Source organism: Mustela putorius, unplaced genomic scaffold, assembly GCF_011764305.1.
Source record: "Mustela putorius furo isolate JIRA1106 unplaced genomic scaffold, ASM1176430v1.1 tig00003853_pilon_pilon_pilon, whole genome shotgun sequence".
Lineage (NCBI taxonomy): Eukaryota > Metazoa > Chordata > Mammalia > Carnivora > Mustelidae > Mustela > Mustela putorius.
This window is the reverse complement of record NW_025422005.1, coordinates 6,623,979-6,636,948: the sequence shown is the minus strand read 5'-3', so window position 1 is coordinate 6,636,948 and position 12,970 is coordinate 6,623,979. Positions and strand designations below refer to the sequence as shown.

Genomic DNA, 12,970 nt, shown 5'->3' with positions numbered 1-12,970 from the left:
AGGAAAGAGCACAGAAGAATGGATCCCGACAGCTTAGAAGCTTAAAGTATCAGCTCCCGGACACCTGGGCGGCTCAGTTGTTGGGCATCTGCCTTTGGCTTTGGGAGGTGGTCCCGGGCTCCTGGGGTCGAGCCCTGTGTTGGGCTCTCTGCTCAGCGGGAAGCCTGCTTCTCCCTCTCCCACTCCCCCTGCTTGTGTTCCCTCTCTCGCTGTGTCTCTCTGTCAAATAAATAAATAAAATCTTAAATTAAATAAATAAATAAATGTAAAAATAAAAAATCGGCTCCTGGGAGAATGGGGACAGAAAGTAACAGAAACTGGTCCCAGCTGGGGGAAGGAGGATCATAAATGGAGTGTAGTTGGAGAGGCAGTAGAATCCTCACTGTGAAAATTCTGAAGGAATTTTTCACTTTGTTGGCTGTGTATTGTTCCCACAGCGATGTTAAGGAAAGCCTGTCTATTAGGGATCGCTAACCTGTGGATGGAAGTGGCCTAAATATACTCCAGCAGACAAACCAGCTGGCATTTGGGGGAGTAAGTGAAACAGACCCCAGAGTGCCTCACCTTCCTCTGTGCCCTGGTTCCCTAACCGGTACCAGCAGCCACACCCTGGGGGTTGCCCCAGACTCCTCTCTGTCTGTCCAGCAGACTACCAAGTCTGGCCTGTCCTGAAGCTCCCTTAAATGTTTCTTCCTGAAGCTGCCTTGGATGAACTCGTTTCAGATGCCATCAGAGATACTGCAGGATTTTGTTTACTTGCCCCTCGCCTTCCTCCACTCATGCCCGTCTTCCTCATTCAAATCGGGGTCATGGGGGCGCCTGGGTGGCTCAGTGGGTTAAAGCCTCTCTGCCTTCAGCTCAGGTCATGATCCCCGGATCCTGGGATCGAGTCCCGCATCAGGCTCTCTGCTTAGTGGGGAGCCTGCTTCTCCCTCTCCCTCTGCCTGCCACTGCCTCTGCTTGTGCACTCTCTGTCACACACACACACACACACACAAAATTGGGGGCTGTGGCTGGGAGGAAGAGATGGTCTGCTACCAGGTCTGCAGATGGTGGCTCGGCGGGCTTAGTGACGCGGAGGGTTACGCAGCTGGTACGGAAGACCCAGGTCTGCCCGAGCGTGAAGCCGGCGCTGCTCCTGCTGCAGCAAGCCCCCTGGCCAGACGGCGTCTAAAGTCGTTCTAGGCAAGAGGACCCAGCCTGCTGGCAATTCGATAAGTGCGTGGATTTGAAGCGCCTAATCCTCTTGGAGCAGTCCACGATTCAAGGAGCCGCTTAAACACTGAAAACAGGCGGGGGTACATAGGAAAGACAGAAGTACACACTTTTGCTGTTCTCATTATAGATGAATCTGGTCTCTTAGAGAGCAGCCTGGGAATACAGGCATTTCAGAATAATTTATGTTCTTTTATTTGGTGATCACTCCGTTTGAGAGGCTATTTCGTGACCCACTGGAGTACAGACGCATGTTCAGAGCTGTAGCTCGCGTTCCCATTCCCCGATCCAGACCTCCGTCCGCGCTCTCTCCCATGTCGGCTGCAGGGAACTTAGTCATGCTTGGGTTTCGCACTCATAATCCCACGGCCTTGTCCGTACCTTCAGAGCACAGCCCGACTCCGACCACTTCTCACCGCCCCCCCCATTCTGACTTCCAGCTTCTCGTGCCTGCATTACTCCAGTAACCATCCTTGCCTACTTGTAGACTTGTTTCTAACACATCAGCCAGTTGGATTCTTTCAGAATAGAAGCCACATTTTTTTCTCTGCATAAAACGTCCCAGTCATTTCCTTCTCACTCGGAGGACAAGTGCAGTTCTTGTAGCAGCCTCTGTGGCTTCAGGCTCCGTGTCTTTGGTGGACCTCCTCTGCTGGCCTCCTTTGCCCAGCCACTGCAGCAGCATCGGCTTCCTTGTTCCTAAGCCAGGCCAGGCCCTGGCCTGCCCCAGGGCCTTTGCACTTGTTGTACTTGCTAATGCCGCTCTGAAATTCATCCCTCGATAATCATGTGGCTTGCTCCCATCCTTCCCTCTGGTTTTTACTCCGACATTATCAATGAAACCTCCCCTGAACACTGAAATATAAAATTGAAACACCCCATTGCCTTCCTACGCACTCTGTGTTCCCCTCCTCCCACCTCCCAGCCTGGTGTCTCAGAGGAGAGAGGGAGTGTACATCTTTTGGCAAACAGTTCCACTCCTTGTGATAATCTCATGGTCTCCAGGACGTTGCCTGAATGAGCCTCTTTATCCTTTTATTCAACAACACACTGTGTGGGCGGCATTGCCTACGTCAGATACCTCAGGGCAGGGTCCGAAATCTGCACTCCCCTGTGCAGCAGCCTTTGCAGGAAGGCCCCCGCTGTCACTCTCAGGTGTGCCAGCTCAGATAATGTGTGTCTGGATCACTGTTGCCTCCTTAGAAGAGCAGACTTCGAGTGGAAAAGTGAGCAACTTGACTTACCTTAAAATGCACTGTGCAGTATTAATATACGCCTAAAAGAAGCGCAAACATAAAAGAGTGAATGAGGTCATTCTGGAAATTTTGCCAAACCTGGCCCTCAGCAGTTCTGTACGCAGAGGCTCTACGCAGAGGTGTATCTGTTCGCGATCAGCCGACTTCTGCAAGCGGCTGGTAGTGTTTTAGACTTTGTGGCCCATAGGGCCTCTCTTGGCGGTGACCCAGGTTTGCCACTGGAGTGGAAAAGCAGCCGTAAACCGTACATAAATAAATGAGCATGTCTGTGTTCCAATAAAACATTACTTACAGACCCTGAACTGTGAATTTCAAACAATTTGCTTGTGTCACAAATATTTTAAAAAGTAAAAACCACTCTTAGCTTCCAGGCTGTTGGAGAACACACACAGAGGCTGAGGTTGGCGTGCGGGCCGTAGTTTGTCTGCCCGGACTCCGAGCAGCTCTGTCCACCTCCCACACTCCGTAGCTATGCGTCATGTGTGGCCGCTGAGCACCTGGCATGCGGCAGCCAGGGCACTTGAGGAACTGATTTTTAATATTAGTCAATTTTTTAAAAAGGTTTTATTTATTTATTAGAGAGAGCACAAGTTGGGGGGGGGGGAGGCAGAGGCAGAGGGAGAAGCAGGCTCCCCGCTAAGCAGGGAGCTGGATGCAGGGCTCCATCCCAGGATCCTGAGATTGTGACCAGAGCTGAAGGCAGACACGTCACCGACTGAGCCACCAGGAACCCCAGGATTATTCAATTTTAATATGAATTTTAGTTTCATTTTAAACAGCTCATGTGCGCTGGTGGCTCCAGTTTGGGGCAGTCCGGGGCCTGTAGTGGCTGTGAATGTGCGGGAGAAAGCACGAACAGCGTTGTTCAGCAGCAAAAACAGGGAATAATGGCACACTCACTTGGTGGAAAATACAGTAATAGTGAACATCTGTTGAGTGCTTTCTTGATGCCAGGCCGTGTTCTAAGCACTTTACCTGCTCTAACTCCTTGGATTCTCACGAATGTAGTGAAAGAAATAAACTGTCTTCTGTGCCCACCACGGATGAACGACTTTTAGATGCACAAGGTTGAGTGAAAAAGCAAGTCACGGGGCACTGGTGGGCTCAGTCAGTAGAGCATACCGCTCTCGATCACAAGGCTGTGAGTTCAAGTCCCATGCTGGACATGGAGCCTACTTAAAAAAATAAAGTAGGGGCGTCTGGGGGCCTCAGTCAGTTAGGCGTTCAAGTCTTGATCTCAGCTCAGGTCTTGATCTCGAGGTTGTGGGTACGAGCCCTGCATTTTAAGGAGGTTCCTGCCCAGTGTGGAGCCTACTTAAAATGAAAAGAAAAAATTGAATAAAAAAACTTTAAAGCAACAACAACAAAGCAAGTCACAAAAATTGCATACCACGTGATACCATTTTTCAGACCTCACAAACAAGCAAAATGAAACACTGTTCAGGGATGAACAAATATTTGGTAAAACCATTGGAAAGCAAGGGAATTCAGGTATGTTGCCTTTGGGGGAGAGGAGATGTCCCATTGAGGCCAGCTCCGTCCCGAAGAGGCAGTGGAACTGCCGACCTCCTGACCTCCTGAGTGCTGTGTGCGGGCCGCTGCTCTGTGTAGCCGCGGGTAGGGGCCAAGCAAGCAGCGGCTGACTTCGGAGAACAGTGTCTTCACTAAAAGCCGTGCTCATTGTGGCGTCACTGCAGTTAGGACCGAATCTGGTTTCAGTTCATATTCAAGCAAATGTGTTGCTTTTGTGGGTCCTTCAGATTAGAAAATGTGGTTATTTCTGCAGCTCAAAAACAAAGTGTTAAAACCCTTTGCTCTAGAGGTCTGGTTTTTGTTGTTGTTTCACCAAATCCTGTGCTGGGTGAAATGTTTCCAGAATCGGGCCACAAGAACTTAGTGTGAAAATAAAAAGTCTGAAACCTGTAAAAATAATACATAGGCTTACTTATTAACCGTACCGTGAGAGTGGTCGTTAAAAATGGTCCAGACAGCACCGGAGGGCGACATGAAATTTTACAGATTTCACGTCCAGGTCGGCATGATTTCAGCATCTCGCAGTGTGTGGTGTTGGGGTCAGAGACATTTGTGCTTCTGAGGACCTGGCTCGCCGTGGCCATTCCAGCGAGGGGCTCCTGGGCTCACTGTTGAATGACGTCAAGCTTTTCTGTGTAAATATGTGCATCTTTGACTTTTTTTCCTTATTGTTCCGTCTTTATTCTTCCTGCATTACTGACGTGGGTTTGTCTTTTCTTCCTTTAGAGAGTTTTGAGGTGACAGTCACCAAAGAAGGTGATGAAGGGTTCTTTCTATCCCTCTTATGATTATTAACCCACTAACTTTGTTTATAAAATTGGGAATCAGCCCTTAAACAGAAGAAACTGTCATGTTCTTTTACCCTGATTTATTCTCCTATTTTGTTTCTATTTTTAAATATCTTGATGGAAATTGTATGTAACCAAACCCTTGGTTAGAAATATCTGGACATCAGACATCCATTTGAACTGTATGGATAATGTACATTTTTTTCCTCAATTGAACTTCAGAGATTCACTTTGTAACTGTTTTCTGTGAGTTGTAATTTTGGAAGAGGGCAGTCTTATTTTTATGTGAAATACATTTTTCTGAAGTTTGATACGTACAAGAAAACATTTATGTGTGTTCTCCCACAGGCAAGAATGGAAACATAGATTTTCACCCCTAATTAAGCTCTGAGCCAGCTTCCATGTACTGATGTCCCCAGGCAGGCTTCTTTTTAGGTCCAATAGTCTAGTTTCAGAAACGAGTCTAGCCAATCCCTCCCCGTGACAGAACTGATCTTAACAGTAGACTGTAGCCGTTGAAATGGATGCCTGAGAAGTTGGTATTTCTACCTTTCTCATTTGGTAGTTTGTTTTGATTCCCTAATTTTAGCCAGGCTCATTGCACAGGAAGACTTGTTTCTTTTGATTTTTCTTTCTTTTTTCCTTTTTTTTTTTTTTTTTCTGGACAGAATTTCTGTAATTATGATGCTGAACCTATATGTCACACTTCTTCCTCTCTCGACACTTAACTGCATTTTAGCCTTCTCTCTGGTCCAAATCAAAATGGCTGCCCGCTGTCCCCAGTAGCTGGGGACAGTTCCTCTGTGTTATCAGGCCACAGATGTTTGCTAATGAGACTGCTTTTACCCTGGAGCTGTCTTAAGTACTCCTGTGAAATGCCTGTCTATATTTTCTCTTTTTCTCTTTTGTACTCCCGCATGAATGGATGCAAAGTTAAGCAAGTTGCTTGGAAAGCCAGAACATGCTTCTTTTTACTAAAGCCCCAGAACTTACCCCGTCAAAGCACAGTGCCCTTGCTTTGTCCACAGACCCTCTGAACCCCTGGCTGCTGGACTGTTGTCGTTTCTTTTCTTTTGGGGGGCGTGGGGCTGGGGAGGGAAGTAGAGGGGAGGGCGGGGGTACCTGCAGACTCGGGGGGCAGAAATTCTAACCTGCGCTGCTTTGACTCCCTAGGTGAGATTTGTGGATTTAAAATTCACGGGCAGAATGTCCCCTTTGACGCAGTGGTAGTGGATAAGTCCACTGGCGAGGGACTCATCCGCTCAAAAGAGAAACTGGACTGCGAGCTGCAGAAAGACTACACATTCACCATCCAGGCCTATGACTGTGGCAAGGGGCCGGATGGCGCCAATGTGAAAAAGTCGCATAAGTAAGTAAGCCCGGCAGGGAGGCGCGGGTGGAGAGCAGTCCCGACCCTTGTCCCTGTCCCCAAGGCTCCGTGGGGTTCGTTTTAAGATTTATTTAATTTGAGGCAGAGGCAGGAAGAGGGAGAGAGAGCATAAGGAGAGAGAGCGAGGGGGAGAGGGAGGAGCAGACTCCCTGCTGAGTGGAGAGCAGGACGGAGGGCTCGATCCCAGGACCCCTGAGCCAAACGCAGACATTTAACGGACGGAGCCACCCAGGCATCCCGCAAGGCTCTGTGTTTTTAAAGATGAAGCAGAAGACACTTCTGGGCTGTCCCCCATGGCACTGTGAGTTCTTCAAGGGCAGGAATCTTGTCTGTTTACCCCACAGCATTGGATGTTGAACTAATAAATGAAGGAGTCATTTTATCCCAACAAATACTGTTAAAGAAACTAAGGCCCTACGCTAAAAATTGGAAAAGCCCAGTTTTTCTTGAGGGAAGTATTTTGTTGTTAGAGGTTTCTTTTTTGGGTGAATTCTAAGGATCTAGAATTCCTGTGTGCTGGGGGGAGCAGGTTGCGTGCCGCGTCCCCTCCTGGCTGAGTTCCTGTCCTTCCTGCCTGCGGAGAACTGGTGTGTAACAGACGGGCTCCGGACAAGACCTAGATTTAGACAGAATCCAGTCTCTTCTTGTCTTTTTTTTTATTTTTTAAGTGCATAATCCAGCAGCATATCTTTTTTTTTTTTAAGATCTTATTTATTTGACAGCACAAGTGGGCAGTGGAAAGCAGAGGCAGAGGGAGAAGCAGGTTCCCCACAGAGCAAGGAGCCCAAAGCAGGGCTCCATCCCAGACCCCCGGCATCATGACCCAAGCCAAAGGCCATCCCCAACCAACTGAGCCACCCAGGCGCCCCAGAATTCAGTCTCATCTCCACCACTTGCTCTCCCTTTGGCATGAAGCCAGTTTCGTTTAGTTGAGTCTCAGTTTTTACTTAGTGCCTGGGTTAAGGAGAGAGGGACATGTCGACCCTCTGTGACGGTCAGGGGGACACACGGCATTGGGCGTGGAGGGTCTTGGTGAACACTGGGGTGCTGAGAGCCAGCGAATCACCTTGCTGTTGTCCTTGAAAAAGGCCTTACTTCAGTCAGAGATCTTGTCTGAGTCAGAAACATGCCCTGATCAGTAGCCCTTGACACTGACCATTTCCGCTCTTTGCAGCTGGGTCTGAGGGCACCTTTAGTGCCTCTTGCCTGAGCTGGGGAGGTGGGACTTGGCAGCAAGGGGTCTGCTAGGAGGGGAAAGCTGAGATCACGCTGAAGTCCTTCGTTTGTTGGGTCAGTACTGGGGGATGGGCCACAACGGGTTGCTAGTGGTCTTGGTTCATAGAAGCTGGACTGAAGCTGGACAGAACTGTTTCCAGGCTCCCAGACTCCCTGTCCATGTTTCCCGTCTTCTGTGTCTTACCCCCTCTTCCTTGGGCTCTAATTTTGTCTTATCTAGTTTATCTCCCTTCTGCATGCCCTGTCCCATACTGTCAAGAAAACTCCAAGTGTCTTTTATTTTATATGACCGCCTTTCTTTATTTAACAGCTGCCTTGCTCTTGGGATCTGGAGGAATCAACTCAAATTCCTGTTTTAACTTTCTAAAGTTGTCTCCACACTAAAGTAAAAACAATCACTTGTTTAATTTTGATCTCCATCATTTGAACTTCATGAAACAAGATAGTAGCAAAAGATCAATTTAAAACCACGAAAGAATTGGTATGCTCGGGGTCAGAAAGCAAACCGAACACACAGCTTTTCTTCTTCTTCCAGAGCAACTGTGCACATTCAGGTGAACGACGTGAACGAGTACGCACCGGTGTTCCGGGAGAAGTCCTACAAGGCGACCGTCGTCGAGGGCAAACAGTATGACAGCATCCTGCGGGTGGAGGCCGTGGACGCCGACTGCTCCCCTCAGTTCAGCCAGATTTGCAGCTATGAAATCGTCACTCCAGATGTGCCATTCGCCATCGACAAAGATGGTGAGTCAGAGGAGAAGACCTTCCTGACCGGGGAGACAGTCCGTGGACAGGTCTGCACACGGGTGAAACTCAAAGATCCGGATGATCTCCGCCCCTCCCTTCAGGCTGCTCTAGAAAGGACCCCAATCTGGGGGCTCATACGACGGACACTGGCTTTGTCCCACGGTCCTGGAGGCTGGGAGACCACGATCGTGGCACTGGCAGACCCAGGGTCTCCTGAAGCCTGAGGCGTGGTTCGCCGGTGGCCATCTTCACGCTGCGTCCTCACGTGGCAGGGAGAGAGAGAGCCCTCTGGATCCCAATGTGGGGGCCTCACCACCTCACTTAAACCTGAGTTCCTCCCCCAGAAGCACCTCCTTATAACTGCATGGTGTGGGGTGCTAGGACTTCAGTGTATGGGTTTGGGGGGCACAAGCATTCAGTCCGTAGCAGAGCCCGTCTCTTGTGTGTGTGTGTTTCATATTTTTTTACCCTGTCCCCTGAAAGTCTCGCTTCTGGCACCTAAAATCAAGTGTTCTTTATGGGGCACCCTTCTTTTTCCTCTCCCAAGGTCTAAAAAATCCCCCACTTCACTTGTTTTTAATCTGTACCTTCTCACCTTTTCATCAGTGCATGTCAAAAAGACTGACTTTTGGTCAGTCTGTTTTCTGTTCTCCGTTAGATTTGGATCTTGTGCCTCATGTGACGGTGAAGGTTTTGCCTTCCTGCCAGATGCTCCCATCCCCCGCCATTGAGCAGAATGAGCTCTGCCAAACCTCCACTTCTTGATTAGCTTATGGCTTCTTGACAGTGAGACAGGGCCTCTGCTGTTAATGCACCGTCCAGAATCTTCTCAGGAAATTACGGACATCGCGAACACTTTGCAGTTATCCGCACTGACATTCAGAAGCACACTCCTCCTTTCTGGGGGAGGGTGAGTAGGGACTCTCTGTCTCTCTCCGACACACACACAAAGGAAATCTTGTAGCAAGAAATAGATTTAGTGCAGCTTGATCTTGTGTTCCGTATTTGGAGGACTTGAGTTCTTTTGTCTTCTTTGTCCTCTTACATGCAAACTGCTTAATCTTAAAGCAAATACATAAAGCCAAAATAGAAAAACCATAGGAATAAATGAAGGTTGAATTGTGTAGACACATTCCCTCTGTTGACACAGTCCTTCAAGGTGGACTCAGTGTGTTCAGGCTCAAGACAGCCAGACCGAGTGTTAAGGACCTCCGGCCGGAGCTTTCTCTCCCCTCAGTGTTGATGATGCTTGGAGCCTGTGTACTTTGTGTCCCCGCCCGGCTCTGCGTTCTCACTGTTGCCTCTGCCCCTGGAAGGTTATATAAAAAACACAGAGAAGCTGAACTACGGGAAGGAGCACCAGTACAAGCTGACGGTCACCGCCTACGACTGCGGGAAGCGGAGGGCGGCGGAGGATGTCTTGGTGAAGGTCAGCATCAAGCCCACCTGTACCCCGGGGTGGCAAGGTGAGCCTCATTCTCCTTTCTGCTCGCAGACCTGTTCTTCAAACGGTGTTGACCAGAGCAAACTGAAGTGTGAGTTTTCTCCTTTCTCCCCACCCCCGGCTCTGTGGACCGACCCAGGATGGAACAACAGGATCGAGTACGAGCCTGGCACGGGCACCTTGGCCCTCTTCCCCAATGTCCGCCTGGAGACCTGCGAGGAGTCCGTGGCCTCGGTGCAGGCGACCGTGGAGCTGGAGACCGGCCACATCGGGAAAGGCTGTGACCGGGACACCTACTCGGAGAAGTCCCTTCACCAGCTGTGTGGTAAGGGGGGGCCCGGCCCGGTGGTCTCCCTGGAAGGCGAGAGACCCCCCCTCTCAGATGGAAGGGGATGTGTGTGCGCGCGCGCGCGTGTGTGGGTGAGTGTGTGTTGCTGGACAGATTCAGACACTGAAACACACTTGGACCCTCTGAAAGGGCCGTCACTGTCTTCCTGGCTAGTTTTCCTACCGGAAAACTAGCTTTTATGAGGTTCGTAAACCCCTGTTAGTCTATTCCGAACGTTACGGGCATGTGCATTTTAAGAACCAATGATTGGAGGAATGTATTTGTCTAACCGAGGGCATCCTCCAAAGAGGGATTACGTAAGTGGACTGTGTTTGAAACGAAAGGAGATGTTTATCTCACGATGAAGAAAAAACGTAGGTAACGCAATAGCTTTTGGCAAATGTGAGGCGGAAAATCAAAAGTAAGGATACTCCCATCTCGTTTCGAGTCTCAGCAGATTCTCTTTGCCACAAACATTACGTGAATCAGAGACCAGTGGTTACAGATCTGATCAAAGCCTGGCGCTGTCTTCACCATCAGTTTGTCTGGTTTATCTAAATGAGGCAGAGGTGAAGTGTCGATGCCTGTCGTGGAAAGTGCTGAGGAGGACGGTTTGCTTTCGTCAGGGACGAAACACCTGTAACTGGAATGAGGTCTTCGTGATCCGGGGGTGGTTAGTGCTTCAAGAGCTACTCAGTGTCGGCTCTGCTGGATGCACTGGGCCTTGCTTACCTGTCTCTCCGGCCTGCTAACAGCCAGCAGATTTCGAATTTCTTACAAAACTGGAAGGAACAAAAGCAAAAAAGTATATTATACTCTGGTGTGGCATGACTCTGAGTCCAGATAGTCATGTACTTAAGTATGTAAATAGTTAAGAGGACTGGGGCATGTCCTATTTTAAACTACGTGTGGGGAGGGGCAGAGCGAGAGGGAGAAGCAGGCTCCTCACTGAGCAGGGAGCCCGATGTGGGGCTCGATCCCAGGACCCTGGGATCATGACCTGAGCCAAAGACAAATACTTAACGACTGAGCCACCCAAGCACCCCGATACGTATTTAAGTATAATGTTTAAAACTCATTTTCTCTCCAGTGTCATAATTTTTTATGGTGCCAGATGAACATTTTCTCAACCAGAACAGTTTAAAGTCCGGAAGAATGGAAGAGATTTCATATGCGGGTGCTTACTGTATGCTCTGGATTTCCACAAGTGCCTGTCAGGCCTACGAAGGAGGTGGTGGTGACCTCATTTTTACTGAGGAATGAACTGTGACTGGAGGAGGATGGGGTCACACTTGTAGGGAGGGGCAGGCGCTCACATCTGACCAAGGTTATGGTTGGGTCATGTGGCTCCGAGGACCAGGTGACTGGCAGAACTCAGCCTTCTTCTGTGGACACATTTAAACGAAAATTGCACTTGGCAATATATGACAGCTGGAAGATTGTTTCATATCCTTTGGCTTCCTAATTCCATTTCTAGGAATTTATGCTAAGGGAATAATCATGGAGTCACACAGAGGTCCTCATAAAGGCAGGGTTCGTCATAGAAAAAAGTAGGGACGCCAGCTTGAAAATGGCGGCGGCGACGTCTCCTCTGTTGCGGTTGTCTGGGCTGCTAGGTCGGTCCGGGGCACAGCTGGGGCGGCCCATGTCCAGTGGCGCCCACGGCGAGGAGGGCTCAGCACGCATGTGGAAGGCTCTCACCTACTTCGTAGCGCTCCCCGGCGTGGCTGTGAGCATGCTGAATGTCTTCCTGAAGTCGCAACATGGAGAGCATGAGAGACCCGAGTTCGTCGCCTACCCTCATCTCCGCATCAGGTCCAAGCCCTTTCCCTGGGGAGATGGTAATCATACTCTATTCCATAACTCTCACGTGAATCCACTTCCAACCGGCTATGAAGATGAATAGAACCTGGACCACCACCCAATGGGGACCACAGCACTGGTTTGGACCATGGCTCTCCACACGGACCAGAAAAGTCTATAGGACCATAAGCTCACCTTCCTTACTTGTATCAAATGATGACCAGTATACTGATCTTCCATCCCTTTGCTTGTGGCAGGAGATGGCTTAAATAAATAACTTAGATTGGTCAATGAAAAAAAAAAAAAAGAAAAAAGTAGGGACAACCTCAGTGTTCACTAGGGAGATCAGTTAAGTCACAGTATGTCTGTGCAATGAAATGCCCTTCACACATTTAAAATTATGCTGAGGAAAAATATTAATGGGAGTGTAGGTATGTACGCGCATCACCAGACTCCCTTTTTATAATAAGTATATATTCATAAGGAAAAGACTGTAAGTGTTTATACACAGATGTTAATAGTGGATATGTTTCAGTGGGATTGCAAGTAAGGCTTTCTTCCTTTTTTCCTTTTTTAAAAATATCCACGGTTATTATTTATGATTTTTTATTTTTATTTTTATATTTTTAAAAGATTTTATTTATTTATTTAACACAGAGAGAGAGAAATCACAAGTAGGTAGAGCAGCAGGCAGAGAGAGAGAAGGGGGAAGCAGGCTCCCTGCTGAGCAGAGAGCCCGATGCAGGACTCCATCCCAGAACCCTGAGATCATGACCCAAGCCGAATGCAGAGGCTTAACCCAGTGAGCCACCCAGGTGCCCCTGATTTTTTAATTTTTATCAAAACCGGGGGGACTATAAACTGGGACTAGCCAGTTGTATAAGATAAGGATGTTGCATTAGTGTGGCTTTGAAACTATACCTTTTAAGCTCTTCACAAAACGTGTGCTGAGTGTTACTGTGTTGGCTTAGGTGCTGCGTCAGGCACTGCCGAGCTGCTCCCTTCCCCAAGCGGGTCCTTGAACTGGACGGTGGGCCTCCCCACCGACAACGGCCATGACAGCGACCAGGTCTTCGAGTTCAACGGCACACAAGCAGTGAGGGTCCCAGATGGCGTCGTCTCGGTCAACCCGAAGGAGCCTTTCACGATTTCTGTGTGGATGAGGCACGGGCCTTTTGGCAGGAAGAAGGAGACGATTCTCTGTAGCTCAGACAAGACTGGTAGGTTAAT

The 12,970-nt window shown here is 49.0% G+C and overlaps 2 protein-coding genes across 5 annotated transcripts in view; both read left to right on the top strand.

The window, feature by feature from the left end:
* Positions 1-12,970, top strand: part of CLSTN1 (calsyntenin 1) — a 79,839-nt gene that overhangs the window by 49,615 nt on the left and 17,254 nt on the right. For 2 of the 4 annotated variants that reach the window (XM_045063703.1, XM_045063701.1), the window contains exons 3-8: positions 4,731-4,760; positions 5,966-6,161; positions 7,954-8,162; positions 9,482-9,631; positions 9,749-9,934; positions 12,712-12,960. In XM_045063703.1, the coding sequence (XP_044919638.1) occupies positions 4,731-4,760; positions 5,966-6,161; positions 7,954-8,162; positions 9,482-9,631; positions 9,749-9,934; positions 12,712-12,960 (1,020 nt within the window). The remainder of the gene's footprint in view (positions 1-4,730; positions 4,761-5,965; positions 6,162-7,953; positions 8,163-9,481; positions 9,632-9,748; positions 9,935-12,711; positions 12,961-12,970) is intronic. The other 2 variants (XM_045063704.1, XM_045063702.1) reach the window with 1 other exon arrangement.
* LOC101677259 (cytochrome c oxidase subunit 6A1, mitochondrial-like) lies at positions 11,482-11,845 on the top strand. The gene has a single exon (XM_045063706.1). It carries the CDS (start codon positions 11,508-11,510, stop codon positions 11,841-11,843), a length of 336 nt encoding a protein of 111 aa, XP_044919641.1. The 5' UTR covers positions 11,482-11,507; the 3' UTR covers positions 11,844-11,845.